The 20,023-nt window shown below is 39.7% G+C and overlaps 1 protein-coding gene across 1 annotated transcript; it reads right to left on the minus strand.

The window, feature by feature from the left end:
- Positions 1 to 893: 893 nt before the first annotated feature.
- Positions 894 to 18,300, minus strand: LOC126968473 (actin-like protein 6A). Its single transcript, XM_050813536.1, has 8 exons — positions 17,961 to 18,300; positions 17,367 to 17,518; positions 16,774 to 17,000; positions 15,437 to 15,554; positions 14,952 to 15,083; positions 12,341 to 12,491; positions 6,049 to 6,249; positions 894 to 1,029 (listed from the first exon to the last, which is right to left on the minus strand). Exons 1-8 carry the CDS (start codon positions 18,160 to 18,162, stop codon positions 926 to 928), a joined length of 1,287 nt encoding a protein of 428 aa, XP_050669493.1. The 5' UTR covers positions 18,163 to 18,300; the 3' UTR covers positions 894 to 925.
- Between the last annotated feature and the right edge of the window lie 1,723 nt (positions 18,301 to 20,023).

Below are 20,023 nucleotides of genomic sequence, written 5' to 3' on the forward strand. Positions count from 1 at the left end.
TGCTATAAAGGATGCATAAGATTAATTCCAAGGTTTTGTTAACGAGAAAAAGTGGTGACACGAGCAATACGTTCATGTGATAGTAAGTGATACGTCCTGCTCATAACGATGTAGTGCCGCTCAGGATTCTTGAGAAGTCCAAAATTCTGAGTGGCATCGAAATTGCCCTTTGAGATAAAAATTTTAATTCTCATTAGCATAGTAATTTCACTAGCTACTACGGCGCCCTTCGAAACGAAACAATAATAACTGGTAAAAGCTGGTGTCGTTTGAACTGAAATCGTTTTTAGTTATTGTGGCTAATGGCGCCACCTGCAACTATATAAGACGCAAATGGGCGCTCCCCAGTACCAGCTTCTATTTGACCGCATGCAACGAAGAGCGGCTCGAATCATCTACGATCGACTCGATTCTTTGGCGTTGCGAAGAGATGTGGGTTCTCTCTGCATCTTCTACCGATTTATCACGGCGAGTGCTCAGAGGAGCTATTCGGGTTGATTCCAAGGGCTGAATATCACCACCGAACATTATGTAAAAATGCAAAATGCTAAGCACCATCACGTTGACGTCTGGCATTCTACAACCACGCGGTTTTCAAGAATTTCTTGCCTTGCACGGCCAATTAGTAGAACCAATTACTGGCTGCAGTTTTCCCGAACCGATACGACTTAGGGAACTTCAAGAAAAGAGGATATTCCCACCTTAAAGGCCGGCACAACGCATCTTTTGACCCCTGGATGTCCATGGGCAGTTGCCTTACCACACCCCATCACATGAGCCTCTTGCCCGTTTATCCCCTATTATATAACAAAATGTGTCCTATTGCATCAAAAAGCTATCAGTCAAATTTTGATGTATAAAATATAGGATACAGGAAATCAATAAAAAACTAATTTCTATTACAAATATCTATTCTTATAACATATTAAGGACACTTCCTCTCCAACTGTCCCTTCCCGCCTTCGTCGTACTCCTGGGAGGATATCCACATCTGCTGAAAAGATCCGATCGAAGCCAATATCGATCCACCTGTAAAATAATAAGATTTTAATATGAAGACTGAGAGACATATGTGCTATTTATATCTTTTAACAGCCAACCTGTGGACTCATCGCGCGCTATTGCCAGGACGATCCAACCTGGGTACTGTTGGTACATGAATGCTTGTAAATTTGGTGCATATGTATGTTTATTTATTTATTTATATGATACCTATTGACCTTACACTAAATATTTAATAATTATTCATAACTTATAACTATGGTTCGAAGTGTAACATCTATTAAAGTGTATACAGAATCAACAAAAACAACACGTCAGTAAAACAAAAAAAAATATTTGTTAATTTAATGCTTTTTCTATTTATATATAAGTATATTTCATTTTTATGTCAAGTATGGAATTTTATTTAATTTTACCTCTATGTAGCGCAAATCTAGTTCATTGTGTTTAAAAATAAAGGAAACTATAGTATTGGTAAGTATAAATTGTTAAAAGTTTTGTATAACCATTTGTTTCTGAAATAAATAATAAATAGAAAAATAAAATATTAAAAATTCAATAAAAAACATTAAGCCAGTCAATGACATCAGTCTTTTTAGTTCACCTATAAACTAGGACCCTTTATTATATCGGAAGATATTGATAGTTCTATTATTAGCTTGCTTTTAATTACGAAATAATTCGTAGTAATTACGTAGTTTTATTAAGCGAATTTAAAACTTTTTTTATGGAAAAGAAGGACAAACGAGCGTACGGGTCACCTGGTGTTTAGTAATCACCGCCGCTCATTATCTTGCAACACCAGAGGAATCACAGGAACGTTTTCGGCCCGTAAACACCGCACAAGGAAGCTATGTAGTACGTGGAAGAAAGTTCCTTGAAAACCGCACTGTGGAGGACCGCCACACATCCAGATGGTGGGGATGATATCCTAACTTGTGGTGTGCCGTGCGAAGATGGAATTTGGCGGCAGGAATTAGGTGAAACAGCTCTTCGGAACACTTCGCGATAAATGCAGTCGAAGACACACAATGAAGCGACGCGGTCTCTACGTACGCCAAGTGATGCAGCCGCTCACAGAGCTCTGGGTCCTCGACAATTCGAGCTGCTCTACGTTGCGGTCAAATTAATCGAGCTGATACTGGGATGCACCAGACCAAAGATGAATGAACGCTAGAATGTGGGCCGGCTTGAAGTATTGCCGTGGTCTATTTATGCAGCCAAGCTTCTTCGAAGCCAATTTGGCTTTGCCCTCCAGATGACCGCTGAATTGGCAATCGCTCGAGATTTCAAGACCCAGCATTCAGATACTAGGCGAGACTTTAAGGGAAGTGTTGTCGAAGAGCGGTGATACGACAAATGGGGTTTTTTAAACCTAGGTTCGTTCTAATGTGTGATAGATCCAAGGAGTTATCAATGGAATGTCTTGGAATGATGATGTTAAAAGGAATCGGTTATTGCATAGTTCAAGAATGTGTATGTCTGACTATTATATATTATATCAGAACCTATGACATAGAATTATTCATACAGACATAAAGTTTGAAATTAAAAAATATTAAGAGTCACGATTTGAAATAAAATTGATCCTATCTCTCAAGTTGGATCAAACTACACAGCGTGCATAATTTTATTAGAAGTTTAGGATTTCATTGCGGTCAAACAACGTGACACGAATTTATGTATTATCATCATCATCAGCCGGAAGACGTTCACTGCTGGATAAAGGTCTCCCCCAAAAATCTCCACGACGGTCGGTCCTGCGCTGCACTTATCCAACGTAGTCCGGCGATCTTGATCAGATCGTCGGTCCATCTTGTGGGGGGCCTACCAACACTGCATCTTCCGGTACGTGGTCGCCATCCGAGGACTTTACTGCCCCAATATATTATATATAAAAAAATATCTATATATATATATATATATATATATATATATATATATATATATATATATATATATATATATAATGAAAATGGTCTTTTTTTGAGGCTCTTTCAAGCCTCAACCACTGATCGTATCGATATGAATCTACCACCATTCGATGCGAAATTTATCCTAGATGGTATCCTAGATTCCAACGTTCATTCCTTTTAAAATTCGCCCAGCGAAGCGGGTGGGAACGGCTAGTTTGTATGCATAAAAAATATTTCGTGACGCACCACTCTGTGCCAACTTCAGAACTCCACGTCAATGTATTTAGGGTCTTGAGTTGGCTCACGTAGGATCTGTACAGACTGGATTCGCGTGTGTATGAATCACCGATCCAAGAAGCGAAGCGCCTCTCGTGCGGCGAGGGTGCCGCGTGCGTCTTCAGCCGGTGTGAGGAAGGTGCCCTCGACGCCAGTTCCCGCGCCATACAGAGTCGTGTGTGTGACTCACCGATCCAAGAAGCGAAGCGCCTCTCGTGCGGCGAGGGTGCCGCGTGCGTCTTCAGCCGGTGTGAGGAAGGTGCCCTCGACGCCAGTTCCCGCGCCATACAGAGTCGTGTGTGTGACTCACCGATCCAAGAAGCGAAGCGCCTCTCGTGCGGCGAGGGTGCCGCGTGCGTCTTCAGCCGGTGTGAGGAAGGTGCCCTCGACGCCAGTTCCCGCGCCATACAGAGTCGTGTGTGTGACTCACCGATCCAAGAAGCGAAGCGCCTCTCGTGCGGCGAGGGTGCCGCGTGCGTCTTCAGCCGGTGTGAGGAAGGTGCCCTCGACGCCAGTTCCCGCGCCATACAGAGTCGTGTGTGTGACTCACCGATCCAAGAAGCGAAGCGCCTCTCGTGCGGCGAGGGTGCCGCGTGCGTCTTCAGCCGGTGTGAGGAAGGTGCCCTCGACGCCAGTTCCCGCGCCATACAGAGTCGTGTGTGTGACTCACCGATCCAAGAAGCGAAGCGCCTCTCGTGCGGCGAGGGTGCCGCGTGCGTCTTCAGCCGGTGTGAGGAAGGTGCCCTCGACGCCATACAGAGTCGTGTGTGTGACTCACCGATCCAAGAAGCGAAGCGCCTCTCGTGCGGCGAGGGTGCCGCGTGCGTCTTCAGCCGGTGTGAGGAAGGTGCCCTCGACGCCATACAGAGTCGTGTGTGTGACTCACCGATCCAAGAAGCGAAGCGCCTCTCGTGCGGCGAGGGTGCCGCGTGCGTCTTCAGCCGGTGTGAGGAAGGTGCCCTCGACGCCAGTTCCCGCGCCATACAGAGTCGTGTGTGTGACTCACCGATCCAAGAAGCGAAGCGCCTCTCGTGCGGCGAGGGTGCCGCGTGCGTCTTCAGCCGGTGTGAGGAAGGTGCCCTCGACGCCAGTTCCCGCGCCATACAGAGTCGTGTGTGTGACTCACCGATCCAAGAAGCGAAGCGCCTCTCGTGCGGCGAGGGTGCCGCGTGCGTCTTCAGCCGGTGTGAGGAAGGTGCCCTCGACGCCAGTTCCCGCGCCATACAGAGTCGTGTGTGTGACTCACCGATCCAAGAAGCGAAGCGCCTCTCGTGCGGCGAGGGTGCCGCGTGCGTCTTCAGCCGGTGTGAGGAAGGTGCCCTCGACGCCAGTTCCCGCGCCATACAGAGTCGTGTGTGTGACTCACCGATCCAAGAAGCGAAGCGCCTCTCGTGCGGCGAGGGTGCCGCGTGCGTCTTCAGCCGGTGTGAGGAAGGTGCCCTCGACGCCAGTTCCCGCGCCATACAGAGTCGTGTGTGTGACTCACCGATCCAAGAAGCGAAGCGCCTCTCGTGCGGCGAGGGTGCCGCGTGCGTCTTCAGCCGGTGTGAGGAAGGTGCCCTCGACGCCAGTTCCCGCGCCATACAGAGTCGTGTGTGTGACTCACCGATCCAAGAAGCGAAGCGCCTCTCGTGCGGCGAGGGTGCCGCGTGCGTCTTCAGCCGGTGTGAGGAAGGTGCCCTCGACGCCAGTTCCCGCGCCATACAGAGTCGTGTGTGTGACTCACCGATCCAAGAAGCGAAGCGCCTCTCGTGCGGCGAGGGTGCCGCGTGCGTCTTCAGCCGGTGTGAGGAAGGTGCCCTCGACGCCAGTTCCCGCGCCATACAGAGTCGTGTGTGTGACTCACCGATCCAAGAAGCGAAGCGCCTCTCGTGCGGCGAGGGTGCCGCGTGCGTCTTCAGCCGGTGTGAGGAAGGTGCCCTCGACGCCAGTTCCCGCGCCATACAGAGTCGTGTGTGTGACTCACCGATCCAAGAAGCGAAGCGCCTCTCGTGCGGCGAGGGTGCCGCGTGCGTCTTCAGCCGGTGTGAGGAAGGTGCCCTCGACGCCAGTTCCCGCGCCATACAGAGTCGTGTGTGTGACTCACCGATCCAAGAAGCGAAGCGCCTCTCGTGCGGCGAGGGTGCCGCGTGCGTCTTCAGCCGGTGTGAGGAAGGTGCCCTCGACGCCATACAGAGTCGTGTGTGTGACTCACCGATCCAAGAAGCGAAGCGCCTCTCGTGCGGCGAGGGTGCCGCGTGCGTCTTCAGCCGGTGTGAGGAAGGTGCCCTCGACGCCATACAGAGTCGTGTGTGTGACTCACCGATCCAAGAAGCGAAGCGCCTCTCGTGCGGCGAGGGTGCCGCGTGCGTCTTCAGCCGGTGTGAGGAAGGTGCCCTCGACGCCATACAGAGTCGTGTGTGTGACTCACCGATCCAAGAAGCGAAGCGCCTCTCGTGCGGCGAGGGTGCCGCGTGCGTCTTCAGCCGGTGTGAGGAAGGTGCCCTCGACGCCATACAGAGTCGTGTGTGTGACTCACCGATCCAAGAAGCGAAGCGCCTCTCGTGCGGCGAGGGTGCCGCGTGCGTCTTCAGCCGGTGTGAGGAAGGTGCCCTCGACGCCATACAGAGTCGTGTGTGTGACTCACCGATCCAAGAAGCGAAGCGCCTCTCGTGCGGCGAGGGTGCCGCGTGCGTCTTCAGCCGGTGTGAGGAAGGTGCCCTCGACGCCATACAGAGTCGTGTGTGTGACTCACCGATCCAAGAAGCGAAGCGCCTCTCGTGCGGCGAGGGTGCCGCGTGCGTCTTCAGCCGGTGTGAGGAAGGTGCCCTCGACGCCAGTTCCCGCGCCATACAGAGTCGTGTGTGTGACTCACCGATCCAAGAAGCGAAGCGCCTCTCGTGCGGCGAGGGTGCCGCGTGCGTCTTCAGCCGGTGTGAGGAAGGTGCCCTCGACGCCAGTTCCCGCGCCAGTCGCTCCGTGAAGCCCCCCAGCGCGGCGCCGCCCCCGCAGGACACCACGGAGCCCCAGAGCGCCGGTCTAGCGTCCGCGTCACAAGACGACACCGCCGCGCACACTGCAACACAAATATATTACAATCAATGATATGATTCTGCCTTTTTTTAATGAGAATAAGGAACGAGACGAGCAGGACGTTCAGCTGATTATAGAAAAACCCAAAAATCTGAGTGGCACTACAACTGCGCTCGTCACCTTGAGACATAAGATGTCAAATATCATTTGCCCAGAAATTTCACTAGCTACGGCGCCCTTCAGACCGAAACAAAGTATTGCTTACACATTACTGCTTTACGGCACAAATAGGCGCCGTTGTGGTTTTAATGAAAAAACGGAAGGAGACGAGCAGGATGTTCAGCTGATGGTAATTGATACAGCCTGCCCATTACAATGCAGTGCCGCTCAGGATTATTGAAAAACCCAAAAATTCTGAGTGGTACTAAACTGCATTCGTCACCTTGAGAATTAAGATGTAAAGTCTCATTTGCCCAGTAATTTCACTAGCCACGGCACCCTTCAGACCAAAACACAGTAATGTAACTTAAAAATCATAAGTGTCATTTTCTAGAACTACATGAATAAAGTGATTTTGATATGATTTATTGAGGTAATTTTTATATTACTATGTTCAGAGACTCTTTATGCACGTTCAATTAAGGGTTAAGGCACAGTAGACATATGTACATACACTCACACAAACATGCGCATCGACGAGGCCCCTAAGCGGTTTTCGCTGTCAATACGAGTCAAGTGTCACGTTGTTGTTTGTTTCCGCGATCTTTTTAAAAATGTCAGCGTATTGCGTGCTATTTGAACTAGGCTCCATCGAAACTCTAATTTTCATTTTTTAAACTATAAAGTAGTATAGTATATAAGAATGATTTATTGTTATATTATTATTATTAGAAGGTATTCAAATTATAAGTTCGTGAGATCGATTATAATAAATTCGTGATTATAATTCACAATTTTCACTAAGATGGCGGTTGCAATATTTATAGCCCTGTTTTTTATAGCTGTAGTTTAATGGTTTTCTAGGATTTTTTTTTTTATATTTATCTATTTTGGACAAAAATATTTACATGACATGACATGACAACCCGGTTTTTGTGAGTGTTGAAACAAAACAAACCAAAATGAAAATTCAAGATTAAAAAATTATCAAGTTTTTCGTCACGCGTGTCATTGTTTTCGAGGGTGCAGAAATAGATAGTGATGTCAGAATGTAAATCCAAGATGGTGGCTGAATGAAATTGATAATTTTTGCATCATGGGTGTCGTTTTCATAGTTTTTGAGAATTTTGAAACTGATAGTGCTTTCAAAATGTAAATCCAAGTAGGAGCTACATGAAATTATCAACTTTTTTATTGTTGTGTTCATGATTCTCGAGGGAGTAAAAGCCGAGAATGCTGGATTTATGAAATAAAATTGTGTGTTCACCGATACTCCCGAAAATTTTTTTTTTGCTGTGGCAACCCTAAGGCATAGTTCAAAATTCAACTTCTCCTAATTAATTTTAATAAATTTAATTGTTAAAGCAAATAATCTAGCGTAAATATTTGTTCAATTTAAGTAAAATATATTGTTAAAACTCGGTGTATATATAAACAAGTGTTATTATGTATTTATTTGTATAACTTAAGTTTTTGTGCGTCTCCCGTGATCCGTCAGCTGTTATAAAAATGATGACCCGAAGAAACAAAGCCCGCCAAACGGAGGAACAGCTCCAACTAAGCCTTGTAGAGCTAAGTAAGTACAAGGGACAGTACGATCAGCTTCTTAAAGAAAGGGACTACAATGAAATTGAGGTTATTGACATTATTAATAAAAATAAAAATTTAAAAACTGAAACGTTTCAATTGCACACAGTAAACTCGAAGTTATTAGAAGAAAACAAGCACTTGCGTGCACTGGTCAATGAGTTTGAGCAGTATAGAGGAGAATACGAAGAAACTTTAGATCTAGTGGTAAATCTAAAATCCCAGCTTTATGAAGCTGAGGTTGTTATTAACTCTCTTAAAACATCAGATCAAAGTTCCAAGGCTTCTCAAACCCAGTGCCTATTTAATGAGTTGGTTGGAAAGGCCCCTGATTTAGTGTCACCAGCCCAAATATAACTTAACAAACTAACTAATGTTAGTGTGGACTCTGTGGCTTTCCACCCAATTCATATAAGTAAAAATAAATTTAAGAAATATGTTAGGGGAGAGAAATCAGCTTAAATTACAGACTGAAGAACTCTGTGTAGATTAGGACAATATAAAAAGGGATTATAAGGAAAGTGTGAGCTCTCTTCAGTGAGCTTCGTTGAGCTGTACAAAAAAATCTGGATCATGTGTCTCAACAATATGAGATTTCTCAAAAAGACATAGCAGAACACATAATAGCTATGGATGAATTGATTGAATTAAGTACCTATAACACAGAGTGTTTTAATTCAATCTCTAAAATGTATAATAATTGCAACTGTCAGTTTTCTCCAGGCCCTTCTTGCAAAAAGAGTAACAGAAAATCTATTTCTCAGTCTGTGGGGGCTCACACTTCTCCGGTTATTGTAAACCAACCTCCACAAATACATTTATTCAAATCATATGATTTAACCAATGTTTTCTTAGAGCCTACTAGAGTAACTGGCACCTCCAAAAGCTGTATTGATAACATATTTACCAATTACAAACCCATTTCTCAGGCATTAACAAACTGAGTTCAGACCACTTTGGTCAGTTAGCCTCTTTTAATATTGAGGTCAATAAATGTACTAAAATTAAAAAGTTTACGTTTGTTCCTGTGAATAATAGGCGAATGGAGAAATATAGAGGCAATGTGTCAGTTAAACTCTCAAATTTTGATTTATTGAAATATAATATTAATCCCAATGAAATGTATGATATGTTATTTACAATATTTTAAAACAGAGTTTGCTTCTATATTTACTTCTAAAACACTTATATAGTGAGAGATCATTGTATAATCATGATGCATCTTTTCTCGAGTATGTTACAAAATACTCTAAATTATTTAAAAGTGTTTGTTCTATTGCAAAGTCTATGCATAACAGACATATAATTTAAAATGCACCAAATAAAATAAAGATGACTTGGAATGTTATTAACTGGGAATCTGGAAGATTGAAGGACCGCAACATTGAATATAATCTATCAATAAACAATATAATAATTAAATCTCAGCAGGAAGTTGCTACTGCTTTTGAGATTTTTTTTTCTGAGGTTCCAGTTTCTATCACAAACACTTTTGTCTCCTCCACCAGTGTTGCTGAGTCACTTCTTCTGGAAAATGTTATAGGATGTCAACAAAGTTTCAATTTTGGTTTTGTTAGCCCTGGAGAAATAATTAAAACTTTTAAATCTCTAGACATGAAAAGAACTGCTGATATATGGGGCATTTCTGTTAAAATAATAAGTTCAATAATTGATGTCATAGCACCAATACTTGCAATAGTCTAATAATTGTATTAATCATGGTGTGTTTCCTGACCTTCTGAAACATAGTAAAATTACACCAATATTGAAATCGGGATGCTCTTCTGCCCCGAATAACTATCGTCCTGTGTCGATTTTGCCGACCCTTACTAAAATTTTTGAAAAAAATAATTTTAAACCAAATGTTTACTTACTTTAACTCTCATAAGTTACTTCATTTGAAACAATTTGGCTCTACTAGGGGACGTTCAACAACGGATGCAGGTGTTGAGCTTATCAAGAATATTTTTGATGCCTGGGAGGAATTACAGAATGCACTTGGCATCTTCTGTGATTTATCTAAGGCTTTTGATTATGTTCAACATTCAACGCTGGTCAGGAAGCTATGTCACTATGGCATAAAGGGAACTGCGCTCGATCTTCTGATTTCATATCTAAACAATAGAATTCAAAAGGTCAACGTGAATGGCATCTCCTCGGACTCCTCTCAGTATGGGGGGTACCACAAGGGTCTATTCTCGGACCGTTACTTTTTCTTATCTATATAAATGATCTTCCTAATCTTATAGAGAAAAAACATAGGGTAGTATTGTTTGCGGACGACACTTCACTGATTTTCAAAGTGAAAAGAAACCAAGCTATGTATGACAAAGTGAACGATATTCTATCTGACATCGTGTACTGGTTTAGCGCTAATAACCTGTTGTAAGATAGCAAGAAAATGAAATATAAAAAATGTTGATGCAAGTGTTTTGTTAAACGGAGAGGTGATAAAATCGGTGGAATCTGCTAAATTTCTTGGCATTACTCTGGATTCCAAATTTCAATGGGGCCCCATATTGAAGGATTGGTGAACAGACTTAGTTCTGCAGCATATGCGGTTAAAAAGATTAGACAATTAACTGACATAGATACGGCGCGACTTGTATACTTTAGTTACTTCCATAGTATTATGTCCTGCGGTATATTGCAGTGGGGCAGCGCTGCCGACATTAATACAATATTTGTGCTGCAGAACAGGGCTATTCACGCTATTTATAATCTAGGCCTTAAGGAATCATTGAGAGCAAAATTCAAAGAAATTAACATCTTGACTGTTGCTTCTCAATATATTCTTGATAATGTAATGTATGTTCATAGGCACATAAGTGAATTTGCCAGAAACTGTCATAACCATAATGTTATCACCAGGAACAGACATAAGCTTATAATGCCTACTACTCGAATTAGTCGAGTTAGCAAGTCTTTGTGGGGTGATGTATATATGCTTTTACAACAGGATCCTAGAAAATGTCCAAAGCAAAAGTATTACGTTATTCAAAAGAATTGTTAAAAAACGTTTGTGTGGTAAAGGTTACTATAACATAAATGACTTTCTTAATGATACCACAGAGTGGGAATGGAGCGACCGCCCTCAGGAAATTAAATAATAAGTTTAATTGTACAATGTTACTTTGTAAATGTTACTTTAATTGTAAAACATATTTTTGATAAAAAAAAACCCACTGAGTTTGTTGCGCCCATTCTTCTCAGGCCTGAGGCATTCATTTTGGAATGGGTGGTAGTTTTTTTGACTTTCAATAAGTGATTACACATCCTATTTTGAATAAAAATATTTGAATTTGAATCTCAAAAATGATACCCAATTTGATTATATTGTAAAAGTCACATCCGCCATCTTGGATCTCAAATTAGATGTCATATTCGTTAATGATACTCACGAAAACAATAATGGCCCCGTCTAGACATGTTCGTGGAACGACTGCAGGGAAGAGTTTCTTAAGACTGTGGTAGAAGTAAAACATCAACGGACAAAATTTAACACATATTTCAAAGTTTCCCGTCAATATTTCGAATAAAATATTTCAACGAAAATTAAAAAAAATCCAAAAAAATTATATCCAAGAAAAACATTCAATAAAATCTTCTTTAAAAATATTGCATAACAGTCATAATGTAGACTATAATATTGCATTATACACTGTACAGCTATCACTGTATATTTAGAAAATAAATAATAGTTTAAAAAAAAACTAAAGAACACGCTTTATATAAAATTCAAATAAAAAATAGAAAATAAATTTAAAATAGTGTAAATAAATATTATATATTTCATTATAAAAAAAAGCGTGGGATGTAGAAGAATTATTATTTTAATAATATCTTAAAAAGCACCCCACGCTTTTTTTATAATGAAATATATAATATTTATTTACACTATTTTAAATTTATTTTCTATTTTTTATTTGAATTTTATATAAAGCGTGTTCTTTAGTTTTTTTTTAAACTATTATTTATTTTTCATTTTTTAGTTATGATGATCATCATGATGATGCGCCCGTCCAATAGATTGCACCAGTGGGAGGTTCATTTGCACAGGATGCTGGCTAGATTATGGGTACCGTAACGGCGCCTATTTCTGCCGCGAATCAGTAATGTATAAGCATTATTGTGTTTCGGTCTGAAGGCCGCTGTAGCTACTGAAATTACTGGGCAAATGAGACTCTGATCATATGTCTCAAGGTGACGAGCGTAATTGTAGTGCCGCTCAGAATTTTTGGGTTTTTCAAGAATCCTGAACGGCACTGCATTGTAATGGGTAGGGCTATCAATTACCATCAGCTGAACGTCATGCTCGTCTCGTCCCTTATTTTCATAAAAAAAAAATGATACAATCTCTCATTTTCTTGTAATTGATATCTGCTCACCCAGATGCGGTGCCCCCAAACTCTGCTCGAATAGGCACTCAGTGAGCTTAAACCTTTCAGGGCCGAAGTCCTGGTGATAGCCCCCCGGGAACTCATAGTGCACGCCTGGAACCGAGGCCGCTGTGCGTTCGTCGTATACAGATTCTGACACCTGCAATTATAAATAGAAAATATAGCGGCGACCCTAACTGGTCACGGTCAATAAACATCTACCTATTTAATATATCCACAAAATACAACATTCCAACTTACACTTGCTATCTCAGAAAAACGTAAATATTAGACAAATGGGACGAAGATCAAATCACTCTGGACATTTGTTCAAATAACACCGTATCGTATTGTTAACCGATATTCAAAAAGGGAGGAGATTCTCAATTCGTCGGTATTTTTCTTTTTTTATGTTTGTTACCTCAAAACTTTCGTCTGGGAGAACCGATTTTGATAATTCTTTTTTTATTTGAAAGCTGGTGCTTCCCGTGTGGTCCCATTGTAATTTGGTCCAGATCTGACAATGGAATCCATGAGAAAACCATAAAAGTCTTAAATTTGCTACATGTACGTATAGCGAAGTGGATGATAAATTTAAGAATAACTCGATATTGGACCAACCGATTTAGATGATTCTTTTTTATTGGAAAGGATATGCTTCAAAGATAGTGTGGTAAGAGTTTGGTTAGGTTCTGATTACGGAATCCATGACAAAGTAACGGAACTCATCAATTCTTAGGAGCAAATTAACGATACTCGGCCGAATTTTGTTTATACTATCCGGATATTTAAGTCAACTACCATAACATAGTTATGGTCAAGTAATTGTCGTAGTCGAATATGATGATCAAGGGGACTCCTTAACGACTTACGGTGCGAACTGTGGCAGAATTTCTATCTGTCTGTAATCAAATTGCAAAGCGCTTACGTTCCTTGCTGCATTGAAAAATTTAGTATATCTACACATATTTAGACAAATTATTAGTTAGTGTATTTCAAATTCACTAAATATCAGAAAATAAAAAAATTATAATAAAATAACAACCGACTTCAAAAACACTATTCCGAAACAATACATATAATATGCACTTAAAAGTATAAAAATAATTGCGTATTTTTATACAATCTAATTCTAGTTACGATTATTGTAATTTTTGGAGTCGGTGTCATCCAAGATAGGTTTGTAACTACATACATAGTTATAGGGGAGATGTGCTTGAGTCGTGAGGAGGCGAGAGGCGAGAGCGGGTCCGACACCGATTCCAAAAATAATAATAATCGTAACTAGAATTAGATTAAGTACTTAGATTATATAAAAATACTCAATTATTTTTATACTTTTTAGTGCATACCACATCTATTGTTTTGGAATAGTGTTTTTGAGATCGTTGGTTTTTTGTTAATTTTTTTTTATAACCCAATCATAAGAATGTGTCGCATATAATGAAATAGCCATAATTGGACATAGATGTTTTTGATTCGAGACTCGTTATTTTTTAATAAACTTAGTAAAACAATTAATTAGATTACGAATTTTGTAGTTTATGTATGGTTAAAGTATTTTTGGCGGGACTTATTTTAAAATCCTATTCAAGCTGTGCGACCCTGTAGATTTGCAATAATATTTAAATGTAATTTAATTAAGACTTTAAGGTTAGAAATTATTGTAATCCATTTGGATTACGTAAATAAATAAATAAAGGGCCAGCATAGTGGCAGAAGAAACCGCTGCGCATGTACTTCTGCAGTGTCCAGGTGTAGCAACTTACCGGGCTCAACATGTTTGTATCCCAAACACGTTCCCCCACACACATACATCTATTCAGGAAGGAATAAAGAAAGGAATTAAACGTATTGCCATCGAGCCAAATAAATACTCCTGATAAAAAATTGGTACAGCGCTTTTAGAAAGCATCGTAAATATCTTATTGGAGAAATAGAATTCTTTATTTTTAAATTGGAGTGACCACATTTGAGACGTCTTGTGAGGTATCCATGTCACTAACTGAAAAGCTTTTATCTATAATCTTTACGACGACTAGCACTTACACTTTTTTTTAATTGGAAGAGTAGATAGAGTCGAAAAAAAGTGAACATTACCGAAACACAAAAAACACAGCGGAATACCATCCCACAAAAAGGCAAAATTAAAACCAAATTTATTAGTTACTAAATAAATATTTTAGGTCTGTAATAAAGAGTTAGTAAAATGTGCTACTACTTATAGTATGCATAATGCCATCCCTCAAATAAAATACATTTTACTGTATTTTTAAATGATTGGTCTACTTACATGTAATAAGTGATTAAATTCGCCTTGGGAACACGATCCATATAATTTCTGCACTACTTTATAAAACATGAATGTATTTTAAATCCTTGTTTTAAATGTTTTTAAAATTCTCGTCTGACAGGGATTCAATCGTACTCACTCGCCTAACCAAACTAATCCGCGTGCCGGGTCAGTTTGTAAGCCCTGCCCACTAACGGTATAGTTTTAGTTACGATATTTGAAAGCGAAAGAAATGCGCCATGTTTTATATGCGGTCACTGGACTTCATCAATCATTAGTTGAAGCGCTGCTAAATAAGTTACTGGTCAAAAACCAAGCGATACCGACCTGTGCAACACAATGACAGAAGTCCTCGTACTGTCGCTTGAGCATGTACTGCTGCCACGACTGTGTGAGCGAGGCAGGTAGAGTCTTCAGGGTATACTTGGCTCGCTCTCGTTCACGAATCACTTCTTTGCTCTGAAATCGGCACGGAAAGCGAAACTTCTTTATCGACGTATGAGAGAAATTTTATAGTAATCGTCACGATTTTCGGTTACGCGCCATGTTTTTTTTTTAGGAAACTTCAGTATAGTGACGTAAAAAATAATATATCCGTGTGAATGCGATAAAATAAAAAGACTTATTGGTGTGCATGTTTATAATAATAAGATAGCTTTAATACGAAAAAATATATTTTTCTTATGTTGTATCTAACCAATTTCTATGATGTTGTAAATAGTAGAAAAACTTCTCAATATCTCATCACAAAACTAATATTGTATGATTTTGTAATTATTGCAATAAACAATTTCAATATAATAAATACTTACTTGTATGCTGTATATCGGCAACATTTGTATGTGCATGGAATTTAGCATTATCTTAGCCTGGGTGGCCAAGTGGTCACCTCCCACAGGTGACCGGACAGCTGCGCTCACGAGGGCGTACCTGAAAATAACTTGTGCTGTTATAAAATAAATAAAAAAGCCTTTTATTTCTTACAAAATATCTTAAAACAAAAAAAGGAATTTTGTTGTACATGTTAGTAGCAGATAAGTTAAAAAATATAATTTCTAAATAAGTTTCTTTATTGAGCGAAGCTGAGCGGAGCGAACACAGGTGGGACCTGTATTAAATTGTTTCTCACCCATTTCTGGACAAATTTAAAAAAAAATTGAACTCATAGAAAGTTTTCGAAATTTTCTAGGTTATTGTCGTTTATCGTTGAAGGGCGCCGTAGCTAGTGAAATTACTGGGCAAATGAGACTTAAGATCTTATGTCTAAAGGTGACGAGCGCAATTGTAGCGCCACTTAGAATTTTTGGGTTTGTCAAGAATCCTGAGCGGCACTGCATTGTAATGGGTAGAGCGTATCAATTACAATCAGCTGAACGTCCTCCACGTCTTGTCGCTTATTTTCATCAAAAAAAAGCGACGTTGTGACGTCATTGACGTCAAATCTAGAGATAATGGAACCAAGTAGTAATAAGTCAGCAACGCACGCATACTAGAACAAAATCACATACGAACCGCGAGTGTGAGACATAGCTTGTCATTCACACTAAAGTAGTAAACATGGCCTGTTTTCATATGTTGCGTCTGTATTCTGTAGTGTTCAGTCAGTTTGACTGAAGATTAAGCAATTTGTTATTTTTAAAGTGATTAATAATTGAAATTCGTTCCCAAATTTATGAACTATGTGGGGCTCGAACCGGCGACCAAAACCAATAACAATAACCAAATGCTTAGATTTAAAAAGCGACATCTCAAGTCAACTTCCTAATATGCAATTATATTGGGGTTGAGCAGGTGTTCAACTGTAAAGATCTTGTAGATGGGGTCAAAACCTGAGAGCTGAACAAGATATACCAAGATTATCGATCCATGCATCATTCAAACGGTTGGCTGAGTTGGTAAGTGCGCTTGGACGGAACCTGAGAGGTCGCGGGTTGGAGTCCCACATCTTTCATAAATTTTGGTTAAAAATTTAATATGACTGAGCTGACCTACCAATGGGAAGCTTCTTTGAAGAGGATGCCAGGTACCGAGCGCAATTTTTGAAAAACCCAAAAATTCTAAGCAGCACTGCATTGTAATCTATTAAAATCAGTTGAAGTGCCTGCTTGTCTCGTCCATTACTGTCTTTAAAAATAATTGTAAGTCTTACCCATCAATGACTGGCACAGCAGATGTCTGGCTTGCCCCGGCATCAACAACCAGTGCTGTTGACTTGCCATTTGCAAATGCTGCCAAGACTGCATTCTTAACCAGGAAGAAAGCCGGTGTCTGGTACTTCTCGAATAGTAACTCAGCCAGCTTCTCTCGAGCTGGTCTGGTTGTCCAGACCGCTTCTGAGAACAGTGCTGGATGGTGCTCCGATGGAGATCTGATGACCTGAAATAGATTTTGATACTGTGTTTTTATTGCAAATGTAAGAGGAAATAAACATAGTGACAATTCCCAGGTAACATTCAAATAAAATAAATAAACAACTAATCTAAGATTGACCATATGGTACAGACACTACAAAAAACTTCAATATATAGATCCTAAAACCTATTACTGTCAGACTAAGGCGCAACTATGACTAGTTACATGTGCAGTGCTTACCTTGCTGGAAAACCAATGCACATCCCTGGTTTACACATTAAAGGAACACATTCAGAGAGGATGTGCAATGGGGTTTCATCTCTACTATTACAGAATCAACACACTCCGCTATCTCTGAGGCCTAGGATTGAATAACTATTTGCATTATACCTTATTATAACAATAATCTAGCATCTTCTCAAACAGGTCCCAGTTGTCAACTTGTCCATCTTTCATATATGTTTGCACTTCCATGTTAGGCCTGGGCACATGCAACTCAGTCACATCTATGTAATGTCGCAACTCATTGCCGGTTTTTGTACCTGAAATATATATTAAAACACATTACTTCCTCTGCTTTTAAATCCCTTAAATACCTACATCTATTCTAAAACTTTTTGTTTGTTTAAAAATGGTAATCTCTAGATTTACCTTTGCATTAGGTAGCTAGGATATATACAATATAATATTATATATATATGTATATAGTTATTTCTTATAAACAAAAGGTAGCAGCAATCGTGTTCTTAGTGTAAGTTACTTTGAAATATATCTTTACACAGAGAAACTGTTATAGAAATTCACATCAACCATTCATAGAGAGGAATACAATTTGATACTAGTGGAAGAAACCAGGCATGTAAGTATCATATAGACTGGATGTAGTCTCCCCGTAGTAAAGAAACCCGCGGTAATATAATAATGAAGGTATAAGACCATAAATACCGCGCCGGTTTGCATACAGTCCGTATTATTAAAAATTACCGCTCTGAGTAACATTCCCATCGCCAACTTTTTCTTCTGCATCTGGTATGTGCGTTGCTGGTCCTACGCCGATGACAGCAGGGATATCTGCTTTTGGAGTATCTTCTTGCGCGTATCCAACTCTAAATGAATGATGCCCCGGATCGAAAACAAGTGCACCTATTTCATCGCCACCATATAACATGCCATTTGGACCACTCATCTTAATAGCAGGTATAGATATTATATCTGATTCAGAATTTCAGAACAGCGATGTATAATATAATATATTTATTCATCACACATTATTTTATTTATCGCCACAAAATCGGACCACATAATAAACAAACGCTCAACTTTTTTTAATTCAATTTATCTTGTTCTGGGCCGGGCCAGGCAAAGGTCTCACACCATACAGCCTCAATTATGTATCAAATTGCTGAAATATTTTCAGATATTGTATCAAATAAATTCATAGCCTATGCAAAAAGTTTTACATTTTTCATTACAATTTTAAAGTATTTATTATCTTGAAATCAACAGAATAGTAAAGTACAGCAGCAAGAATTGAATAGAATCTGTTAAGATTGAACCAAGTCAAATATACCTAAAACAACTGCCTATACATGCTGTTAAACTATAAAGGCCATACACAAATAATATTAATAAATATATTAAGTAATTAGTTATAATATTAACAACTTAATATAATAATCATGTAATAATTAATTACATAAATCAGTTACAAAAAGAGTAAAAACTAGGAAACTAGGAAGTTCTAGGAAGTGAGACGGGAATACTTTAGGAGGTATAAAATTGTACAGAGAAGAATGAATTGAATGAAATTTGGTTGTTAGATTATAGAATTGCAAAGGAAGGGATTTCTTAAGAACAAACGATCCACATTTCCCCCATAAATGTCACAATCACAAATTGTACCTTTCAAACGACTTACAATTTTGTTAAACTCTTTCTGCAAAAAAATTTACAATTTATTTGACTATGATATGTTCCCAAGAAACTTCATTATAATACTAAGACTCAACGTTGTTCACTCTCGTTATTCATTCTACTTCTGGTTAACACGAGACAATATAATAATGGGTATTAAATAAAAATAAAACTTCTTGGCAAACAGAAATGCACAGGTGTAACGAGGTATATAATGACTTCATCATCTTATTTGCTTTACCCGCAGTGAACGTCTAAAAGGCCTCGACGGTAAAATTATAAAAACTGAATCGCAATACATAAAAAATATATGTTCAAAAAGAGCATTTGAGGCCAACGTATTCTACGTAGGCTCTGATGGGTTTCCATCATGGTTCCTGAAGCAAGGCGCAGATTTGCTAAAGTATCAAATCTCAATCTCGCATATAATTAATCATTCAACCAGTTCCAGTTCTTACCTGCTGCAATGGAAGCTCTCTATCACGGGTCCATACTATTTACAAAAACCAGAATCAATTCTCTGTCGAGGAGTATCTTCTTATCGCTGTCCCATACTCATCTGCAAAGGCTTTCGAAAATATACTTCCTATGAAAGCTTATAAACAAGTTGAACACCAACTGTGTAATGAACAACATATTGTTTTCAGACCTAGAAGATCAGTCAAGACGAGTCAGAGATAAGTCAGTGGGAGTCGACTACATGTTTTCTATTTTGGTTTTCAGAAAGCCTTTAACAGGGTTGACAACGACATCTTACTAGCGAAACTAAGTGCCATAGGTTTTGCCCCTAGATTATAACACCTAATTGCAGAATACATAAGGGACCACCAGTAACTGGTTAAACTGGGAATTCACGAGTCAGAATCGGATCACACTCGTTCAGGTGTGAGTCAAATCAAATCAAATCAAAATCAGTTTATTCAAGTAGGTCACGAAAATGACACTTATGAATGTCAAAAAAAAAAATTAAATAAAATATTTTATATTTATAAATAAAAAGTCAGGGTTCTATCTTAGGGCCCTTGGTAGTCATACTAATGATTTATAATAATAATAAATCATTTATTTTCAGGCATCACCCATGGATATACAAACAATCTTAACTTAAATTACATTACATTGTTGAGTTTAAT

Source organism: Leptidea sinapis, chromosome 15, assembly GCF_905404315.1.
Source record: "Leptidea sinapis chromosome 15, ilLepSina1.1, whole genome shotgun sequence".
In the NCBI taxonomy this organism is placed as follows: Eukaryota; Metazoa; Arthropoda; class Insecta; order Lepidoptera; family Pieridae; genus Leptidea; species Leptidea sinapis.

Coding starts and splice junctions, on each gene's coding strand:
- LOC126968473 (XM_050813536.1), bottom strand. CDS start 18,162: ATGAGTGGTCCAAATGGCATGTTATATGGTGGCGATGAAATAGGTGCA. Junction 15,555..16,773: donor GCTGTGCCAGTCATTGATGG/GTAAGACTTACA, acceptor AGTTATTTTCAG/GTACGCCCTCGTGAGCGCAG. Junction 12,492..14,951: donor TCTGTCATTGTGTTGCACAG/GTCGGTATCGCT, acceptor TTATAATTGCAG/GTGTCAGAATCTGTATACGA.